This window comes from Phalangium opilio, unplaced genomic scaffold (genome assembly GCF_054372755.1).
Source record: "Phalangium opilio isolate 3A_F unplaced genomic scaffold, DU_Popi_V2 ptg000079l_1, whole genome shotgun sequence".
In the NCBI taxonomy this organism is placed as follows: Eukaryota; Metazoa; Arthropoda; class Arachnida; order Opiliones; family Phalangiidae; genus Phalangium; species Phalangium opilio.
The window spans coordinates 8,170,695-8,192,108 of NW_028324187.1; the positions used below are offsets into that span (position 1 = coordinate 8,170,695).

The 21,414-nt window shown below is 34.6% G+C and overlaps 3 protein-coding genes across 7 annotated transcripts in view; 2 read left to right on the forward strand and 1 right to left on the reverse strand.

Annotated features, from left to right (window-relative positions):
* The first annotated feature begins 1,291 nt into the window (after positions 1-1,291).
* Positions 1,292-2,020, forward strand: REPTOR-BP (REPTOR-binding partner). Its single transcript, XM_089846291.1, has 3 exons — positions 1,292-1,424; positions 1,633-1,776; positions 1,856-2,020. Exons 2-3 carry the CDS (start codon positions 1,639-1,641, stop codon positions 1,982-1,984), a joined length of 267 nt encoding a protein of 88 aa, XP_089702417.1. The 5' UTR covers positions 1,292-1,424; positions 1,633-1,638; the 3' UTR covers positions 1,985-2,020.
* A 232-nt stretch (positions 2,021-2,252) lies between these two features.
* Positions 2,253-3,491, reverse strand: LOC149654686 (stromal cell-derived factor 2). Its single transcript, XM_089846289.1, has 5 exons — positions 3,280-3,491; positions 3,040-3,152; positions 2,898-2,980; positions 2,620-2,841; positions 2,253-2,562 (listed from the first exon to the last, which is right to left on the reverse strand). Exons 1-5 carry the CDS (start codon positions 3,401-3,403, stop codon positions 2,391-2,393), a joined length of 714 nt encoding a protein of 237 aa, XP_089702415.1. The 5' UTR covers positions 3,404-3,491; the 3' UTR covers positions 2,253-2,390.
* Positions 3,492-3,870: 379 nt separating this feature from the next.
* The window catches only part of Patronin (calmodulin-regulated spectrin-associated protein patronin), a 43,519-nt gene continuing 25,975 nt past the window's right edge, over positions 3,871-21,414 (forward strand). The window contains exons 1-2 of one of the 5 annotated variants that reach the window (XM_089846263.1): positions 3,871-4,028; positions 4,610-4,728. In XM_089846263.1, the coding sequence (XP_089702389.1) occupies positions 4,636-4,728 (93 nt within the window). In that variant the 5' untranslated portion in view covers positions 3,871-4,028; positions 4,610-4,635. Of the gene's footprint in view, positions 4,029-4,174; positions 4,315-4,609; positions 4,729-14,178; positions 15,802-21,414 lie in introns of those variants that run through there. The other 4 variants (XM_089846264.1, XM_089846262.1, XM_089846260.1 and 1 more) reach the window with 4 other exon arrangements.

A 21,414-nucleotide genomic window follows, 5' to 3' on the forward strand; every position in this document is an offset into this window, starting at 1 on the left:
TGAGTCAAAATTCCACCAAAAAAAGGCCAAGGCTTAGCTGTATTTTTGAGACTCAAAATTCCACCAAAAAAAAGGCCAAGGCTTAGCTGTATTTTTGAGTCAAAATTCCACCAAAAAAAGGCCAAGGCTTAGCTGTATTTTTGAGACTCAAAATTCCACCAAAAAAAGGCCAAGGCTTAGCTGTATTTTTGAGTCAAAATTTCTTGACCATACGTACTAATTATTTGTGACAATTTTTGTAGTTTTTTTCGTCTGGAGATCATTTTTAATTAAGTTTAATTTAATTAAGGAGAAATTAAATTACATAAAGATGAAATTAAATAAAAAGAACAATGCGTGAATGAATAATAACAAACAAACAAACAAACGAGTTTCTTGGCACATGGCTAAACGCAGCAGAAGTTTTTCAAGAACTTGATTGAACAACAATTAAGAATGTTTACGAAAAGAAATTAATAGTTAATTATTAATAATTAGTGTTGTCATCTTGAGACCATCATTGTACTTTTAGGAAGTTAATTTTGGTTAAATTTTTTTTTTATTATTTTATTTTTTTTTTGTGGATTACGTCACGCGTAATCCTTGGTCAACCAATATTGACCTCAAGTTTTTAATTTTATTTCTTATTCCCCCCTCCCCCCAGTTAATTAAAGATGATTAAAAAAAAACCAAAAAAACAAAGTGGAATTAAGTTTATTTTGCAATAACTTTATTTTCTACTGTAATTATAATAAATTATTCGGAAATTTATAATTGGCGATAATGAGATTCAATTTGGAAGTTAATTAATTAACTCGGTAAAGAGGTCAACCTTTTTATTGAATGAAAAAAAAAACAACAACAAAATTGTGAAAAAACAAATTTAATTAAAAAGTTTGGAAACTGAAAAACAATTTGCCTTTATTAATTTATATTTTAAATGAAAAAGAAAATCAACCTAAAAAAATATAAACAATTTTTTTTTTGCTGCTATGATGTGTTGAATGTTTACTCTTTGTAGTTTTTTGTGCCACAAAAAAAATGGGTTGCATAAAAATAAATCTTATTATGTTTGTACATCGAAAGACAAACGTTCTTAAAACCACCGCATTTACGAAATTAGGCTTAGTTTAAAAATGGCGCTTAAATTTCCCGCCTAAAATGATGTTAGCACGTTGATGGTATCTTTCCTTAGATCCTAATATGGTAAAAGGCTAGTAGCTGCCACTTCCATATAAGGCACGTGACACCGATCGAACGAGAATACGTCCAAGGTCATTCGCTGATTGGTTCCGAAAGCGAGGCTGCAAGGTCGGTGTTTTCCACGTGACTTGACTACATCTGTATGTATTGAAAACAACCCATTGCGTCATAGTTTCAGTTTTAGCAACGTAGTAACATCTTACGTATTATTTCGTCTAAAAGGAAACAAATTTCGATTAAAGGTATGAATTAAGGTTTTATTTATTAATAAATGTAGTTAGTAATTGATTTCCAAGTTTAATTTATACGCGTTAACGTTAAACTGGATTATTATCAAAATTTGTTTTGACCAAGGCTTAGCATCTTATACCCTATTTCTTACCATTATGTAATTTACGTTTGCGTTAATTATCATATTAATCACTAATATTTCGTAATCATAAATTAAAGAGGGAAATGAAAGCACGTTTGGAAAGAAGTAGGCAAAGCGCTAGAGAATGTCGCGCCAGAAAAAAACTAAGATATCAATATTTGGAGGAATTAGTTGCAAATCGGGAACAAGCTGTTTTGATGTTGAGACAAGAACTTGAAATGGTGTGTTGGCTAAGGCTTTGCTGCCCTTAAATACAAATTACAGTTAATTAATTAACTTTAATTTAACTGTTTCATGCAGTATAAGCAATGGTGCAAATCAATAGATGAAGGTCGTCTCCCTGAAGAAGCAATTAGAATTTTAAACGAAAAGAAAGTTGAAGATGAAGCTGCTCTTGCTTTAGAACAAACAACACTTAGAGATAAATAAGAGTTTAATATGGTAAATAAAGTCGGTATTCTCAGTTATATGAGGTTTATGAATCTGCAATTTAAATAATTCCATAATGGCAATTAAAAAAGTATAAAAAAGTTGGAAATAAATTTAATAGGTATATATTTTTATTCAAAATGTATGTTTATTTATTTATTCTTGTAAATTAATAATCATTAAAGAGCGTTGAATTTTTTTGAAAATGTTTATTTTATTCAAATTAATCATGAATTGCATAAATTAATAATAAAAGAATCACCGGGGAAATAGTTTAAATAATATTTTAATGAACTTAAATAATAATTATTACAATAATCAAATGCAATAAAGAAAGTTGGATGTTTAATGGGAAATATACTTTTAATTTTGAATTAATTATGTTCAATTGACTAAGTTTTATTCATTATAGTTCATTGTGTTCATGATTATGAGCAATTTTTAAGGTTTCACTGGGTTTAACGTAAACACCTTCAGCGGTTTTCCAATAGCAAGTAGTATCGGGATAATTAGTAGCGGCAACTTCCATTTGACCATTTATTGGTCTTCCATAAGCATGACCAGTTACTGATAACCATCTACAAATATATCAGGCTTAATTTAACCTCAATTAAGTTGATTATATCCATATTTACCCATCAGTATCAACATGTTTGAATCTCATTAACTCTCCGCGTTTCCAATATTGATCAGGGCAGGTAACAGTCCAAATATCACCCGTATCACCTTCCCCTTTATCTCCAAATGCACTAACCTCTTGATTATTTGAAAGGGGTGATGGGAAATGGTGACTGTGTAGATTACGATTCGTTTTTAAATGTTCCAATCTGACTTTTGAACCACATGTGATCGGTTCTCTGTAGAAAATTATCATTAAAACCCAAGAATTTAACATTAAATTAAGGTTAAATACCCTCTAGGACATTCTGTTACACTTTGTCCCTTAACAATCCAATGACTGTTAATGTCATCTTGCTCATCTGTTGCTGTTACAGACTTTAAAGCATAATTTAACATAAATTTTTGATAATTTAAGGGTAAGAAACATTATTTACTTGTTGTCCACTTCCTGAACCATATTTAACATCATGGGAATGCAACCTCACATTAAAATTATTGTTTAATAATTTAATTACAGAACCACATGTGACGAAATCGTAGTTACTGCCTGTGTTACATTACAGGGGCGAGAAAGTGACAGGCAGTGTTAATACACGCTCATTATGTAAAGAGGGATGGACTATTTTTTGGGATTTCCGGTTATTTACGATATTTTAAACGAAAATTTCACTTACCGGATGTTTGGGTTATTAATCTCGATGTGATACATATAAATAAAATTAGTTTAGTTATCACAAATGCTGTAAAATTAACTTTAAATGGAAACATTGAGCACCGAAAGCCCACCTCCGTCGCCATCTTAGCTTTGACGAATCATCACTGGACACCGTTTCCGGTATGTTTACAAAAGACAGCCGATAAAATGGACTTCCTCAAAAATAGGCAAGTTTGGTATTGAGCGAGGCTTCCCGCGTAACTGCCTTTTAATAACGCTAAGTACTAAAATCAATAAACTATTACTGAAGCCAATAAAAAGTTTCTTACATCTTCCGTAGAAATAGTCTGTTAAAAGAAGGGGAAATAAGCAATTATTTTCAAAATAAACTTTTCAAATTTGCGTCTATTTTTCGTATACTTTTAAAAAAGATTATTCATAATTTCTGTAATATCACAAATACAGTATAAATAATAAAATTTATATAACTAATAAACGATCCTACCACGATTAAACTAAGTTATGAATTTATTTATTTCCAGCTCGTTCTTACTTTGTAAGTCCTCTAAAATTACCTAACTAGTCTTTGCAATCTCCATCGACCTACTTCCGGTTTCATCTCCGTTTTTCAGAAGTTGTGCGTTTGCCGCCGTTTTAACGGCTACATTTTATAATATTTGGAATTTTACGCTTATTATGTTGAAATTAATGACGGTTTTTGTTGAAATCTAATAGTTTATAGGTCACGTTTGGTGCATAAACAATCACGTAAGTGTAATTTTGGCCCTAATATTGCGAAATCTTCTTGATAAGCGACTGGCCCGAAAATTCAAATGCTTACAACCGAGGCTTAGGTATGGGCTTGGTCTCTCGTAGTCTCCCGTCACTTGCCGATGAACTTTACGGTTACGTCCGTCTCCGCTTAAATAGGCCTAAATTACCGATTAGAAAAAATGTGGCCCAGATAATAATCTAATGTTTTAAAAGATCTAAAAGGCTTACCGGTTAATTATTTAAAGTTATACGGTTGTTGAAATTGAGTTAGAAAACGCAGGTAACTCTTCCTTTGCTTTCTGTCAAAATAAACCCTTTTAAATTGTAGGTCTACCTCATTTATAATTAGACAGCTACTAAGCCTTGGCTTAGGTCATTCCGTAATTTGACAGGTCACGCAATTTTTTTAAGACAACGAAATCATTCATTCATTCTTAAATTATTTATTTATTCTTTCTCATAATAAAATCCAGACTTGCTACTACTGTTTACAAATGTTATTATATTATCTTTGTAGATGTGTTATCATTTTTAGTAAACATTTAAGTTTGTTAATCAAGTTTAAACATTCTTAGGTTGAAGAAGTTGCATTTAAATTAAAATGGAATCAAGTGATAGTGAGTCTTTGCCACCTGACCGGCCAAGTTCTCTTCAAATATGTTCCTATGAAGAATACAAAGCCAATGATATCAAAGTAAGTGTTTTCACTGCATGTTTTTTTTTAATTTTAATTTTAGCATCTTTATCATGCATGAATTAAAATTAGCCTAGGCCTATATAAATTGTTTAAATTTAAATGACAAAATGTTTAAAAAAAAACAAAACAAAGGTAAGTGACACAATTTAGTCTATCATCTGTTAATAGACATTACAAAATATACGGGAGTTTGTAAACATTTCTATGAGACTTATTCATTGGTTTAGTTGGCACTAAAGTAGGGTTTAAAATAGATCAAACATTACTCTACATATATTTGGGGGCCGTGAAAAATTACCTTGAAAAAATAAAATATTGCTCATCCCGTTAAAATATGCCAAAAAATCCCAAAATAGTTACACAAATAATTTATTTCTAATGCTAATAGACTAATGGCACCCCATGTTATTTCCCCATAGAGCTTAATGCAGGCGAAGGTAGAGGGCTGCCATTACTCTATACTGAAATGTAAAATGAGGTTCCATTTGTTGGTAATAGATGGCGTTACGTGTATCGTAGCCAACATAAGATAAATATCTTGTAAGGCGCGTTCGCACTGGGTAGTAGCGAAAATAGCTTAACCTTGGCCAAGTTTTTAAATGAAATTGTGTGGTCTGAACGGACTATGGGCTTGCAGAGGGAGCTGTATTAAATTTTCGTTTTGTTAAGGCGGGCGGAGGAATTAAAATTTATAATTTCTCTTCACTGTTCTTAAAAGCCGACTTACTTACTTCCCCCTCTGTCGTTAAAAAACAAAGTCATTGTTTAGAATTATTGGTATAAGACAATGAATAAGTGTTTTCTTTCATAACTTATGTTATGCAATTCATTTGTTGAACCTTAGTTCAGAGTTCATACCACTCAAATTGTACAATACTTATAGATATATATATATATATGTGGAAGTCAGCAAAAATAATTTAGGAGTCCTATATAATCCTATAATTTGACGAAACTGCCCCTATAAGATTCCTTTGATTTGACGAATCTTCTCCTATAAAAATCCTATAAATTTGACAAATCTGCTCATATAAAAATCCTATAAATATGACGAATCTGCTCCTATGGAATCCTATAAATTTGACAAATCTGCTCCCATAAAAATCCTATAAATTTGACGAATCTGCCCCCATAAAAATCCTATAAATTTGAAAAATCTGCTCCGATATAAAAATCCTATATATTTGACGAATCTGCTCCGATATAAAAATCCTATAAATTTGACGAAACTGCTCCGATATAAAAATCCTATAAATTTGACAAATCTGCTCCGATAAAAATCCTATAAATTAGACAAATCTGCTCCGATATAAAAATCGGAAAATCCTATAAATTTGACAAATCTTCTCCGATATAAAAATCCTATATAATTATTCCTATTTAAGATTTCTCTGAAAAGGGGTTGGCGCCCCGATTAATGAAATCTCATAATTTAGTAATTTCTTTTCATGGAAAATTAATGGATCAATGATCCTATGCTTATTTAAGTGGAAAGAAAACTAGACAGGTCTTTTTTAAAAAGGATTTGTAAATAAATTCATTAAGTTATTTAAATTCTTTCAACCTAATCAAATGAACCCGAATGTCGATTTGATAGAATTTTCTATGATCAATCGCCGTCCCGGGGGGAAGGGGGGAGTTTGGAATAGTCTGGTGTGCTGACCACCTTGTTTTTTTAAAGCGTATATTGGAAAAGAACAATTAATGATAGAGTTATTATCCCTTTATCATTTACATAATTGCTTCAATGTTATGTTAGGAAAAAAAACGAACTTAACCAAAAATGATCTAGGTGCCGTACCAGTTTTGTGGGCGTGGTCGGGTCATATTTATTTTTAGATGTCAGTCATGTCATGATGAAATATGATTATTAAAATGTAGTCGTAAGGTACTGTTACGTTCTCTTCTGTTGTTTGGGGTGTTTTCCTCCCCCCAGTGTGAATTAATTCTCGTGGGTCAGTCTAACCTTTAATAGTAATTTACGAAAGAGGCGCGGATATTTTTGACCTAATTTCGCCCTTGTTATATTTTGATATGACTTTTATTTTAATTTTATTATTTTTTTTTTTTTTTTTTGAGCTAAAAATAATTGTTTCGTAGTAACGATGTTTAATGAGATTCACTTCTTATAATATTTCACTGCCACTCTTTTGCTAATACAAATTGGGGTTTGTTTTAATTAGGGTCAAATATGCTTTTATTTGTCCGTTAAGTTTTATTTAAATTAATTATAATTATAGATAGTTTTCACTATTTATGGATGGAGAGAATTCCTCTCCCCCCCCCAACGCCGAATTTTGTAACTTGGCCCTTGTGAGGTTGATAAGTTAAGACAGGGTTCGTAGGAGACTGGTAAACCTGGATAAGTCAGGGACTTGGAAAATGTCAGGGATTTAAAGGTTTTTTTTCCTAGAAAGTCAGGGACTTAATTTTTTAACTTGGGTATATTATCTTGCCCAATAATTTAAATAGTTTATACTGTAATGGATATAATAAATATATTCGTAATGGTCATTCAGAGGTCATTGTTTATAAATAGGCGCGTTGGGGTGGGGACGTAAATAAGCTCGCTGTACCTGTATTTGCCTTGGGTCACAACAGTAATTTCTGGTCCTCTTTTAGAACTACAAAGTCCATGCTTTTTTCTATTGCCTACAATTCGGTACAATTTTCTCCATGCCTTGGGCTAACTAAAACGTAAATTCACCAAAATTAACGATATTCGCCCCTAAGAGATGCTTAATTATATAGCCATAGACACTTTTTAATTCTCGTTATTTATCCAAATCTTCCTTATATAGTAAAAAAAAGAAAGAAATTATAATTCTGTTATTAAATAATGATTTGTATAGAAAAAAATTATGAAATTGTACCTGTAAAATAAACCTGAGCCAATCCTGACAAAGACAGACTGCAAAAAAAACCCCAAAAATATAAGAAGAATTGTTATTTAGCTTGGGGTGTTTCTTGAGAATGGAACCCAGTTTTGAGGCGATAATTTAATTTTAAAGGGCAAGTCTAATTTAAAATGTATTATTTTTATAAATCCAATTTAATGGGGTGTGGCGTATTTTTCTCTTTAAAAGTTTCGTTAAATTCGTTTAAAAACAAATTTTTTAACATAATTTAAAAACAAGATTCACTCAATTTAATGACATGACGTGTTTAAATTTTTTTTCACTATTTTAATAAATGAGGCTTGTCCTTTAAGCCCAAAGGCGCAAGTACATCTTTGCTATTATCGTCCTCAAAATGTATATTTTTAATTTTTTTCTTAATGAAAATATTAAAAATATAAAAGAGTCCCCATCAGAAAAAGGAACATTGGCCTCAATGCGCGATTACCTATACGCCTTTTTCTTTGAACTTATTTTTCTTAATTTTTTGCGACATCTATATACTAATTGTTAATGTATTTATTATACCAGCTTAGCGTTTCATTATTCTTATACAGAGTGTTACAAAATGGGTAATTGTGGGACCGAAGTAAAGTACAGTGGAGATGGTTCTATGGGAAATCAATCAAATTTGAGTCGAAAATGTTCTGTCACAGATCTTGAGAAAAACTCCAAACCACTGAATCCTGATTATTACCCACGTGTTACTAATTAATATCAACATAAGTTCAAAAGATATGTTCCTCCATAAGTTTATAAGATATTTCATTCCATAAGTTTGTCAGACTGGTAACTTAGAAACTGGAGCTTGTCATGAATGGAGTGAGTGAGGTAGGTCATAGATTCGAGGTAAAGCGAAGACGCCTGGTGACTGGGGCGCTGTCAAAGGCTTAGTAATGCAGACTAAATAGAACCTAGATGGAACTTGGTCCTACAAAATTAAGCACCGAGTGTAGGACTTCAATTCACGTCGCTTGTCGTTCACTCGAACTAGTTATCTCGAGCTGTAAGTCTCTCACAGAACGAAGTATAGGTAGTGTCTTATCTTATAAACTTATGTTAATATCAAGAACACAATTTAATCAGACAAATTCAGAAATTACCGAAATTGCTACTAAATTTTGCCCAATCATGTAGTTTTGCTACTAAATTTTGCCTAATCAAGTACTTTAACTCCAATCTCATCCCCACCCATTAATAACTAAGAATCAGATGACGCCTTAAGCCATTAATTAACTTTAGATCAGTTTAGATTATTAGTTTGGTCTCCTTTTTAATTAATTTAAATTGACCCTAGAAGAAGAAGTTCTCAAAGAAAAATTACAAGAATAAAATACCGTGGGAAGATTCTGATCATTTAAGTATTTTCGTATATTTTTCTCATTACATATCTCCCCATGGTTTATAGCTTGTCTCGCATTTATTACGGCCCAGGTTGTCACTCCCAACTCGTATACTTACCTTTAGGGGGGGGGGGGACATGAACTTGGTAGTTTCCTGTCAAAGGAGTTAAAAGTTGTTCTTCTTGGGTGAAAGTGATGTTTCGCTGTATATAAGTCTATGTATACTTCTTCGGAATAAATTATCTTTAGACTTCTTCTCTCTGCCTTTCCCCCTACCGGTTGTGTTTCTATGGCCAAGGCTTAATGAGAGGAATTCCCTCGCTTTCCAATGTGTCAAGTGACTAACCATGCGAAACCAAATAACCAACCAACGAAAAACTGTAGTTTAAATTTTTTAAGAGAGTATGAAAAATTGAATAAACGGAAAGATTTATTGTTGGTTGAGATATGGAATTTGTTAAAAATTAAAGGATAGGTGAAACCAATGGAATGTAGAGATTATTAGACATTTTTTTAGACCTTTTTATTGATTGATTATTTATCTTTCTATCTAAAGACTGGGTGATAGGGATACCATAAGTTTATAAGATATGTTCATTCCTTAAGTTTATTAATCCCTGGTAACTTAGAAACTGGAGCTTGTAATTTTGAAGTGAGTGAGGTAGGTCATAGATTCAGGGTAAAGCGAGGGACGCCTGGTGACTGGGGCGCTGTCAAATTTGGGCTTAGTACATACAGACTAAATAGGAACTAGATGGAACTTGGTCCTGAATGCAAAATTAACCACCACCGAGTGTAGTTAGGACTTCAATTCACGTCGCTTCCGTCGTTCTCGAACTAGTTATCTCGAGAACTGAAAGTCTCTCAGTAGCATTACGAACTTGTATAAGTAGTGTCATACTTATGGAAAGAATATATCACTTATAAACTCATGATAATAACCTTTAAGCTATGATTTATTTTTTTTAGTAAAAATGACTGAACTTTTAAATAAATATAGAACCAAAATTGGTTAAATTAACCCTTTTTTTTTTAAAAAATATTTCGTATTAAAACTCTGGCTTGAACTCTTCCAATAATATAAAAAACCCCAATTAAAAACATAATTAAACAATTAAGGTAACGTCGAGCTTACTCTGCTCAGAGAACGAAGCGTAAACTTTTCCTAGATTTTTGACCCCATAAGTGAGAGCTTTAAAAAAAAAATTAAGGTGATTCTGTTTTTGATTTTTATTTGGGGGACTGGATGCATGGGGTGAGGTAGTTAATAATAGACCGTATGAAACAATGGTTGAAGATTATGATAATAAAGGAGAAAGGACTCTGAAGTAACAGCCACCCACCCATAAAAATGAAGATGGAGTTTACTAACCCATTTAAATTTAAACGTATGGTGTTTTTATAGTTAGGTTTAATAATCTTCTTTAATGATAATCGGGCTTTAGGGCAAGGTACATTAAACATGGATGGGGACACGACCGTGTGTGTAACGTCACCATAAAAATACCCACACAAGTTCACATTATGATTAAATTAAAGAATACATATTATTTTTAAGGGTCGATAAAATCGAGGGGCACACCACTCTTATCGTATCCCGTTGAATTTTTTTTTTTTTTAGTTTCGAAAGTTCAGCAGATTATTTTTATTATTATTAATTTAATGCAAAAATAGGCCTTTACCTGTAGTTACCTTTATATGTATATTAGAAATTTTAGTCGTAACCAAATTATAATATCTGTCCTATAAACTTCTATTAAAAATAGAAAATAATATCATTTTTTTTTCTATATGAAAAAGAAGAAAAACTAATAAATAAATTTATAGTATACATCTTATCGCATTTATCTTCAATTTCAATTAAATCTTTTCCCTGTTATAAAAAAGGGGTCTTTTTAGATTTAGAATTAATTTTGTTATCAAACAATTGTTTTTTTGTGTTCCATAATCTGTTATATTCAAAGAAAATCTTTGCTACAAATTAATTCTTCTCAATCTCAAGATGAGATATAAAGCAAAGAACAGGGTGGTTTATTTATTGTAAGCCAATGAAGTAATGGTGTGTATATATAGGCCTAGCCTAGATAGCAAAGTGTGACCTCGAATAGCTAAACCATTTTTCGAAAGATGTACTTAATTCATTTGGATTTATTTTTTATTTATTTTTCTTTTTTTAAAGTTGAAAATTTTGATTTAATAGATATATCCATATCCCATAACCTAGTTTATTTATAATTTAATCCTTTTTTGAAATCGTCCGAATTATAGAGAGGGGATGGGCAAAAAGATAAACAAATGAATAAAATGAATAGATTTGGTTTGGTCCTCGCTGTCATGCAGTTTTAGTGTTGAAATAAAAAAATTCAGGGCAAGGTGTTTGCCTGTCCTTTTGTCAGAAGAAGTAGTCCTATTTCTTATCTTTAGATACCTAACAAAATATAAAATTAATGCGTATAACGTAACGTTATATAACGGTTTTCCAAAAAATAATAATAAATAAAATAAAGATAAATAAACCTTGAAGGTTTTTGAGACATCCGATATCACAAATTTGACGATTATACTGTATTTTTACGATTTTTTTTTATTTTATTACATTTTCTACGAGATAAAAGTGGTCGGTCACATAACTCTGGTTTTAAGGGTGCGGTGGGCTAGTGTGTATCAATGTAGGAAGAGAATGATACCAACCAAAGATGACTTCTTGGTATCATACGTAATGTGCCCAAGAGCTATAAATGCTTGTTTAGAGAGCTGAGAGCTCAGAGCCAACCGATTTGGGTGGTAGAAACCAGATTTTTTCAATATTGTCGCTCCCCAGGTGAAGCTTTATATAGTTACGTACATTATATACCCCCTCCTTGTACCAATCCTCTAGACTTAAGGAGACATGGATGGCAATACCGCAATGCAATACTTGTTTTTAAGTTGTTAGTACATGGAGTAGTGATACTCGTAAACCCAGGAGATGTTTGTAGGGCATTTTAATAATGAGACCCAATATTGCTAAGCATATGAATTCAAAGATCTAATTTCTGTGACATTTTGAACGGTTTTTAAGTCGTTATTACATAGAGTGGTGATACACTTAAACACAGGAGATGTGGTTTTGTGGGGATTTTAAAAATGAGACCCAATATCACCAAACATGAATTAAAAAATCTAATTTGTATGACATTTTGACCTTTCTTTAAGTCGTTATTATATGGAGTAGTGATACTTATAAACCCAGGAGATGTATTGTGGGGATTTTAAAAAACAGACCCAATATTACCAAACATGAATTCAAAAATCTAATTTTTATGATATTTCGACCTTTTTTTCAAGTTAAAATTTGAGTATTTTACCTTTTAATGAAACCCTACACGACCCTGCTGGTACTGGTACATTTTTCTACTCCCCAATATTATCCCTCCTCTAATCCAATACCACCACCACAAATACCATTGGTATTGGACCAGTACATACATCCTTTGAAAAGCTTTGTTTCAAAAGTTGAATTAATTCAAATTGACGTATAAATACTATAGCGGTTTTCAATATGTACCAGAGACCGTAGTACGCATACTTATATATGGTGGTACAACAGCATCACCAGCCGGTGCAAGGCGTTAACCCCCAAAAAAGCCGGAAAACCAGTATCTAGAGTAAAAGAGAAGCCAAATTATTAAAGAAAGAAAAAAATCGGGGAAAGATTTTAAGCTGCCCGTTTTCCAAACGTGTTGCGTCTTTTCCAGTCTCTCTCTCATTCGCAATACAAATCTAGTGATGCTCGGATGAGATCTAGAGCTCTCTCCTCTTTTTCTCTCTTCAGGAGTTACTTATAAAAATAAGTTTTCCTTAATGTTAATATACGGTTGGTTAAATCATTCAGACTCCCTCGTGTATGACACAACAGTTTCAACCGTCGCTCGCGTTTAGGTGCTAGGATATCAAAATTTATATGAAAGTTTTTCTTTTTTCCTTGCTTGATTTAAAAATTCGGAACCGAATATCGACTCGAGTGCATCGGAAAATTGGTTTGGAATTGATTCGTCAAACTTCAATCGGTTTTTTTTTATGATGGAAATTGTTTTACTTCAATGATTGTGGTGACTGAAGAAGGTTTTTAATATTTTACTTTCGGTATTATTTTGATGAATTCAAGGATTTATTTTTTTTGTGTGTGTGGTTTGATATGTTGGGTCGAGTTATAAACAAAGTATCGTATTGTTTGTAAACAAACAAACAAGCAAATAGAAATGGACAATAACTTGCAGTGATCACGTTACGCATTATTGTTAACTCTTTGTGGACAATTTGGTGATTTCGGAAATTTTTGAAGAAATGGCGACAAATTTAAAGAAATCTACGATTTTTTGAAATCAAAATCGTTTGATTTATCGGTAAAAAAAATGGTGGCCAAATCAAGGAATTCAAGTTTTCGGTACGTCAGCTTGACAAAGTCAAGTACAAGCAGTGCCGGAATGTTATCATCTTCAACATTTACACCATCCGGGTTTTTACAGCGTGGTAATGATCTATCAAGTCATCACCACCATCAATACCATCATGGTGGTGGACAACATCCCCATCATCACCACCATCATGTGGGTGCGTTCAAATTTAAACCGGGTCACTTACCGGTACCGGTTGAAATTTCAAAGAAAACAAGATCGAAAACGCATGAGCATTACCATGGACATCATCACCATGCTGGTCAATATAACAACAATAACAACAAGCATTTTAGTAATGTGACGCCACCATGGACTGGTACTGCTTTACGTAGATCATTTCAAACCACGTCATATGAAACCAAATCAAAGTCATCGAGGTTATCCAGCTTCCCACCGTATCCTCAGTACTTGTACCCTAAATTTCCATGCGCTAAACACCCAATCCCGGTAATGGATGGTTTACCAGCTCCTCCGAAAACCATGTCATTGGTACCGATGTACGTTGGTAATCTGTACGCCCGTAAACCAAAGCGGTTCAAGGTTAAGAAGAAAGGCAGTGGATGTTGCGGCGGAAATGGATTGTTAGAATGGTGGCGGAAGCTAATGCGACGGTTACGACGTTTAAAACATAGGAAACGTAAAAAGAACTATTATAAGAAACCACCGCCCCCAATTATGACTGATAAAGGTGACCTTGAACCCAAGAAACGTCAGAAAAAATTAAAGAAGAAACGGAAGAAGGTTAAAAAGGAAGCTTCATCCGGAAGTAGCGGACCCGCTGTGGTAGGTGGTAATTATTACCGTTGGTGGGAAGATGATTCCTCGGGGTTTTATGGAAATGGTCAAGAGAATGGTGGTCGAAGAAACGCGGCGACGGCTTCGAATAATAATTCCCGGACATCGTTGGTGTCGTCACGGTCTCGCTCGAATAGGCTCTGGTTTCTGGACGGTTTTAACCCCGTTCCCCCACCTACGGCTACTACGGGCGATTCCACGCGTGGAGAAAGTAGTTTGAGATGCTTAGGGCGTCGCTCCCTTATAGCGCATAACCGGAGACTAGGAAGGGCCGGTTTACCGCCACCGGCTTCCCCGCGTCGTAGTCAGTGGCGCGAGGGTTCGCTTTCGAGCGACGCCGACCAAGGAGGGGAACGCCAGATTCGACCGTTGAAGCTACCGGCACCCCCTTCGGCGACAACCGCCTCGACGATCGTGGGCGATTCTTCGATACCTTCGCCCTACGCCCCGAAAAAACTATTCGAAATTCAGACCAAGGTTGGTCCCGATTTACTACATGATCGAGGTAGGAATGGCAATACGTCAGCTCGCTCTTCCAGTAACACTGATAATGCAGCCGTTACTGATTTTGACTTTCCATTAACCGATTGGTCACCTAAATGTCATCGGAACGCGTCGCCATCATGTCGACGTCATCGTAACCAATTTCACGAGGTACCACCCCCGCCAAATCGTCCGTTACCACCCGTACCGGAGAGTCGGTTTTTACGAGTGGACACTACGACAACCACTACAACTACGACGGAAGTGGTCAGTAGCGCCGCGTCTCGTAATGTTAGAGGTAGTAGTAGCCCACGACGTCATAGTAGTGACCATTCCATCGTCTCCAGTCACTCGACTAACGCCCATGGGCGAAGGCATCGCCGTCCTAGTGTACAAAGTGATATTACTCACTTTAGCGAGGCTTCCAAGTACCGGAAGTACCATCAGGGTCAAGAGAAATCGCGGCGGTCAATATCGGTTGAATCCTTACCCGATTCCTCAAGAACTGGTGGCTTTGTCCGAGTATCCAGGCGAGATTATCGTCATAGAAGATTGTCAACTGATTTTGAGACGTTTTTGGGTGAAGGGGTGACCAGTATCTCGTTGAGAAACTTGACAGGAAGACTTCACGCGTATATGAGTAATTGGGTCTTCATGGATCGCAATAGATCACCCGAGAATGTCACAATTCCACCACCTCCCCCGCCACCTTTGTCCCGACATGCCAGTCTGACGTCATTGGGACGCCCTAGTTCAACTAATTCATCCACGAAGGGTAAAAGCAAGTCGAGCAGACACGAAGTAGAAAGACGAAGGTGTAGACGACAGAGGTCAAGGTGTAGTAAAGCAAGGACAACGGATGGACCTCTTTGTCCTTTGAATGTAAACAATGAATCCGGGTTGTTAAGGAAGGTTGATGGGTCGAACCGGGATGATCCCAATGGACACTGTCGGTGGTTGACGCGTTTTAGAAGGACGCATAGCAACAAAGACGATCAGAATGTGGGATCCAAACATTTGAGCGCATGCGCGGCGCGATTAGACGAGTTGATTACGAACTTGACGGATAGTTTGTGCAAATCCGAACGGATGAAGAGGTCAGAGTTCAGAAAGGTAATTAATGATTTAATTATCAATTAAACCACTATACAATCGCCAAACTGTATTTGTAAAAGCAATGATAACATTGGGGAACATTTTTCTAACCTTGGAAAAGACCATAGCTAAACAATTATATCTCCTATGGGGATAATGAAATAATTTCTCCGTATCTATTTTTGGTTTAAATTTATTCCCATTATATTTGAATCCATTTGAAGATTTATTTAAACCATAGCTAACTTTCCCTTAACTCTTTTAATTACCAAACTAGGTGTACCTAATTGATTTTTTTAATAATTAAGTTTTTCATTTTTAAATTTATAATGCAATATTAACAACCAAATAATATTCCTCTATAATAATAGCGGCGCCATTTCTCCCAAATCCTAGAGCTATTAATTTTTTATCTACGTTTGTGATTTTATATAAAACAAAGTAGCTTATGGAGTGTTTGTTAGTTCGTTAGTTTGTGGCTTGTGAGAGCGCGGGTAGCCTTTCAGTTACACAAAACACACAAGTACGATCAGGAATTGGTTTAGAAACGATTCGAACTCGTATTGGGAAAGAAATAGTTGTGACGGTTTTTGCTTGTTTTAAGTTCGTCTCGTCAAAATCTCTGTCAGGTTTAACATATGCATTTTCACCAAGTGTTGCTAGCCAGACGGGAAACTTAGGAAAGTCTTATCAGTTCAGTCAGTTTCACTCGGTACTTGACCAACTTGGCTCGCAGAGAACCTGACAACACTGCACTGAAGTTTAAGTTGAAACACCGGGGGGTGAAGTTTCTCTACCCCTTTAGTGAAAACTATTGTAATTTGGTTAACACACGCAGATGTTACTATTAGGTTATCATAATTTTTCTTGTTATTTTTTATATTACGAATACAATCGTATTAAAGATGAATGGGGTGAAACAAACTACCATCGTGTTGTTGCAGTCGTGTCATCAGCCTCTTGAATAGATTTTTGAATAACTAAATAAATAAAAAGCCCCCCTAGGCGCCGCCTCTTACCTCTCCTTCTCTTCGCATGGTTGATCATTAAGAATCTGAAGCGGAAGGCCATCTAACAAAGTCCTCTATCCTCTAATAGCAACTTCGATTTGCTTTTTTTAAACCGATTTGAAAAGGGAGGTTGTAAAATTTATTTTTTTTCAATTGAATATTTTTTATTCTTTATTATTATAAACTGATTGATAAATGCTGCCAGATTTCTATGGAATTGTGGGTAGCAAGCTGCCAGATGTTATGGTCGGGGTTGTTGGGTTGATTGTCAAGTTGAAGGGTATGGCATTATTATTATGGTTTAGGGAAATTTTCTATCGGTTGTCATTTGTCAAAGCATTTAAGGGGCGTGAGACGACGGTATGGGTAAAATAGTTTTTGGTGGTTTGTTATATTCGAGTCTTAACTTTTTAAATGAAATAAGTCACTTTAATTGTCTATAAATTATACTGAAATTATTATACAATAATTATTAGGTATTGGGTAAAAAGTAAGGTAGGACTGCAACCTTGCACGTGCTAATTACCACCCCCCCCCCTCCCAAAAAAAGCACGAGACCAAGCACGCATCTCTCTCGAGTCGCCCTAATGGTTCCCGCCAAAAAAATAAAGAGGCTAATATTATATAAACCTCCACCACGAAGATCCGTCTCTAAGAAATGCCACAGTCATCCTAATTTAAAAGAAAATAACATATGCCCGCGGACAGTTAAGAAGAGACAACTCCCATCTCAAATTAACACGATGTTGGCGACGGCAGGGATTTACCGTCTTATGTATTCCGTACGAGTTTAGGTCAAGGTGAATTGAATTGCGAATATAACGGTTTTTAATTTTTATTCGGAGAAATATGAACAACCTTAATTAATGTCATTTCAACCACCATTCGGAATGATTAAAAAAATATAGTTTTTTTAATACACAAAATTATTATTTATAATTATGCATTTTTTAATGAAATAAGGATTTTAAAGGGGTAGTGACACATTATGGTTGGTTTTAAGACTCGGGTTATCAAGTATCGCGTTTAGTACCCCCGTTTTATCTTAAGATACAGACTATGGCTGCTATGCTCTGCCTTATTTCTGAGACTTTTTTCGACACAAATGTCTTATAGGCCTAGTCACGAATTCGCTTTCTTTGTTAGGTATATACCCGTCCCCATTTTCAACCTTTTATCTCTTTTGAAAATTTCTCAGAACGTCTTTTATAAAACCTTAAATTTCTGTCATCAAAAGATTTTTTTAAGTCTCTTTTTTATTGTTAAAAATACCACCTTTTTCGGCCATTTGGAATTTTTTACGAGGTTTTTTGGGTTCTTAAAAGTTTGGGGTTCTCTAGTCTTTTATAAATTTACAATTTAGTTTCGCAACGGGTGTCTGGTATTTCATATAAATCGAATTTTTTTTCTTTAGGGGGTGTTTTTGGGCACCTTAAAACGTTTTAATATCTTCTGAGTTAGCGCTACGGAATCTTGTAGGTGTCTCTCCCATAAACACTTACCTCCTGTTCAAGGGTCAAAGGCCATTTACTGAACAGAACGGTTTATTACACTAAAAAAAAAGAACAAATATATTTTAAGATTAAAGTTAAATTCCTTCCCGGGGTTAAAGGTTAAGGTTAGAAAGATTCGGTTTATTTATTGAGAAAAAAGCTCCCAAATCGAAATCAAAAAATACCGAAAAATTTGATTCTTTTCTTTAATAATAATAATATAAAATGAACCACCAAATAATTTCCGTAAATTCGTTCAATTCTTTCAACTTTATTGTAACGGTTTCCATAAGAAATTTTTTTGTTTCAATCAAATATTTTTTACAATCAATCAATAATAAGTCTAGATCGGTATTGTTGTATAATCTTTGGAAAAAAATTCCCTTTTTAATATAAAAAAGTTCAAAGTAATTTTGTTTTCAAAATTACAAATTAATTTATATATTTATTTATTGGAAATTGATAAGAAATATACTTCCTAATAAAAAAAAATATTTATACTTAGTTCAAAAGTTCATTGTATCATTGATTGATTCAAGGTGTTCCTAAAAAGATAATTATAGGACTGTTCTATTGGTAATCGCCCACATTACTCTGTTCTCCATTCCTGCTTCTAAAATTACATTTCTCCTTGATATTATTAAATAACTTAGTTCATCAACTTGCATGCTTAATGTAAAGAAATTCAAACAAAGTACTCTATTTCTAGAAGGACAATTTTAACACTTTCCTTTAGAGTAACTACATAACTAAGATCTAAAGCGGTCAGAAATAATTGAGCAGCTTATTAAGGTAAAGGAAGCTCTGCTCTATGGCCAATTAGTGACGGCCGTTCAATATAAAAGACCTGCTGCAAATAACTACTGTATAGAGAGAGAGCCCATCTTTCCTTCACGATTTGGCGTGACCATTATTTTCCCGCTCTTTTTCCTAAATTCCCGCCATTTTTATTCGTGAGCACGACCTGAGTGATGAGATTCCCTCCTTTAATCGGCACCACCACCTTTTTTTCATTTTCCTAAATTATCCGGATAAATTATAATAGCTACGTAGGTTCCAGCCCGAAGTTTGACACCATTAGTAAATAGTATAGTAATTAACTTATAGGGAAGGGATGGTTTATAAACTTATGTTGAAGACCTGAAAATATCGGTGCTTGCAGGGATAGATTTAATTTTAGAAGTAGGAATGGAGAACAGAGTAATATCTGGGCGCGCGTCAAAGTCCCGGACCCCCTTCCACGGGACGGAGGGGTATGAAATAAGAGGCGGGGGGTCATAGCGACAGAGGTAAAAGAAGTATTACGTATTTTTCGCCGTCCCCGTCAGCAACGTCATCAAAACGTTAACGTAGTTTAAGTGAGCCAATAAGATAATTTAAAATTTTCGTTACGTGTTGGAGGAAGGGGGCTCTATACTGGGTGGTCTATGACTCGGACTGAAGTAAATACTAACGCTCCGTTCTCCATTCCTACTTCTAAAATTAAATCTATCCCTGGTGCTTGTTTAACATTCCCATATCCACAACATAGTTACATCACCCTTGAATTTCTCAGGACCTATGACTAGACATGAATCGACATATTGTTCCTTAAGCTCTAAATTTTTTCATCCAAAGATGAAGGCGTAACAGAATAAAAGGCTCTAGATTATATACTTTAAATGGCTATTAAATAAGCGCTATTCCCAGCTTTGACTTCAATAACCTTTCGACTCGGAATTTATAAAAGAAAAAATAATAAAATAAAACCTTGTATAAGAAAGGGCTGGGCCGAACTATGTATGTATGTATGTATGTATGGGCTTTGAAAGAAACCCAGCAAGAGTTAAATGACCTTGCCGGCCAACAGAGAACTTTCTTTGCAAATTAATGGTTTCCTTTAGTGAGAGATGGAGAGTTTGAGAGAAATTTCAAGAAGCCTCGAACGTAAGGGGGATGATTATTAAAAATGATAGCAATCAACCCAACTCTCTCTCTCTGATGCCAAGAAAGAATTTAAAAGAAATATTTGAAATGAAAGCTTCAAACTTCATTGGCTTCATTTCATCATTCACTTCAGTCTTCTTTCTTTTTCAATCGAATTGATGACCCTTTCATTCAACCCCTTGAATCTGAAGCACACTAGCTATCTAGTATCATAAGTAAAATGGTTTTACCTAAGTTACTGTCTTAGGCCTGTATTATCTATGATAAGGTGTACGTTACATTACGCGTTGAATCTTATCTTGGTAGGAGGGAAGTTGATACTGGAGTGGAAATCATGGTCTATAGCGAGCGACGCTAACACGTGACTAGAGGGCGTTTCCCATGCATGTAACGCCGTAAAACGTACCCATATTACTCCCTGGGCACACGCTTTAGGTGCCACTACTATTTACACGTGATTAAACTAGTTTAAAAAAAAAATTCCACCGACGTCCAACCTTGAAAAGCATGCTGGGATATATTAAACAGCTACCGATGGGCCCCCACCACTCCAGTGTCAAACTTTCTCTCCTCCAAAGTTGAATTTGCAAGGCGATGAAGGCTGGAATCATTATTTGGTTGGGAACTTGGGAAGGGAGTATTATTAACCTATGCTCCATCAGAAAATGATCACGAAATCTTCAAGATGAAAACGCGTGCCATGATGCCAAAGATTATCTGATATACTGTATATAAGGGAGGACTTATAAAAAAAAAAAGAGCGTGGAAGGGGTTTCTATGAAGAGCAAAAAAATACGGGTAGGCAAGGCAATGACTCTAGATTCTAGAACGAAATTTCAATCAAATTTTGAGGTATACATTCCTATTTTTTTTTTAACTTTGGTATATGCCTATATTTTTTTCTTGTCTAATCAAGAACTAAGTATCAGAGTTGGGTATATTGGGAAGTTACTATAGTGTTTTTCAAGGGGGGTTATAAAGTGTTTCAAATCACGCAATTTAGTTAGAAATGTTTTTAAGAATTCGTGAGGGTCATTCCACTATCGAAAGGATTAGTTTTTTTTTCTGTGATTTAATTTTTGCGCGGACTAGTGAAAAATATGAAATCTGAAGTCCCCCTCTCCCCCAAGATGGACGACGCCAATCTGTATAGTTACCCCAAAATGGCTACAAATGAAATATAAATATATTCATCTATAATC

Excerpts from the sequence above, each read along its gene's own strand:
- REPTOR-BP (XM_089846291.1), top strand. The coding sequence starts at position 1,639 with ATGAAAGCACGTTTGGAAAGAAGTAGGCAAAGCGCTAGAGAATGTCGC. Across the intron at positions 1,777-1,855 it reads TGAGACAAGAACTTGAAATG|TATAAGCAATGGTGCAAATC; the intron begins GTGTGTTGGCTA and ends TGTTTCATGCAG.
- LOC149654686 (XM_089846289.1), bottom strand. The coding sequence starts at position 3,403 with ATGGCGACGGAGGTGGGCTTTCGGTGCTCAATGTTTCCATTTAAAGTT. Across the intron at positions 2,981-3,039 it reads GTTCAGGAAGTGGACAACAA|TCTGTAACAGCAACAGATGA; the intron begins GTAAATAATGTT and ends TATGCTTTAAAG. Across the intron at positions 2,842-2,897 it reads GTAACAGAATGTCCTAGAGG|AGAACCGATCACATGTGGTT; the intron begins GTATTTAACCTT and ends AATTTTCTACAG.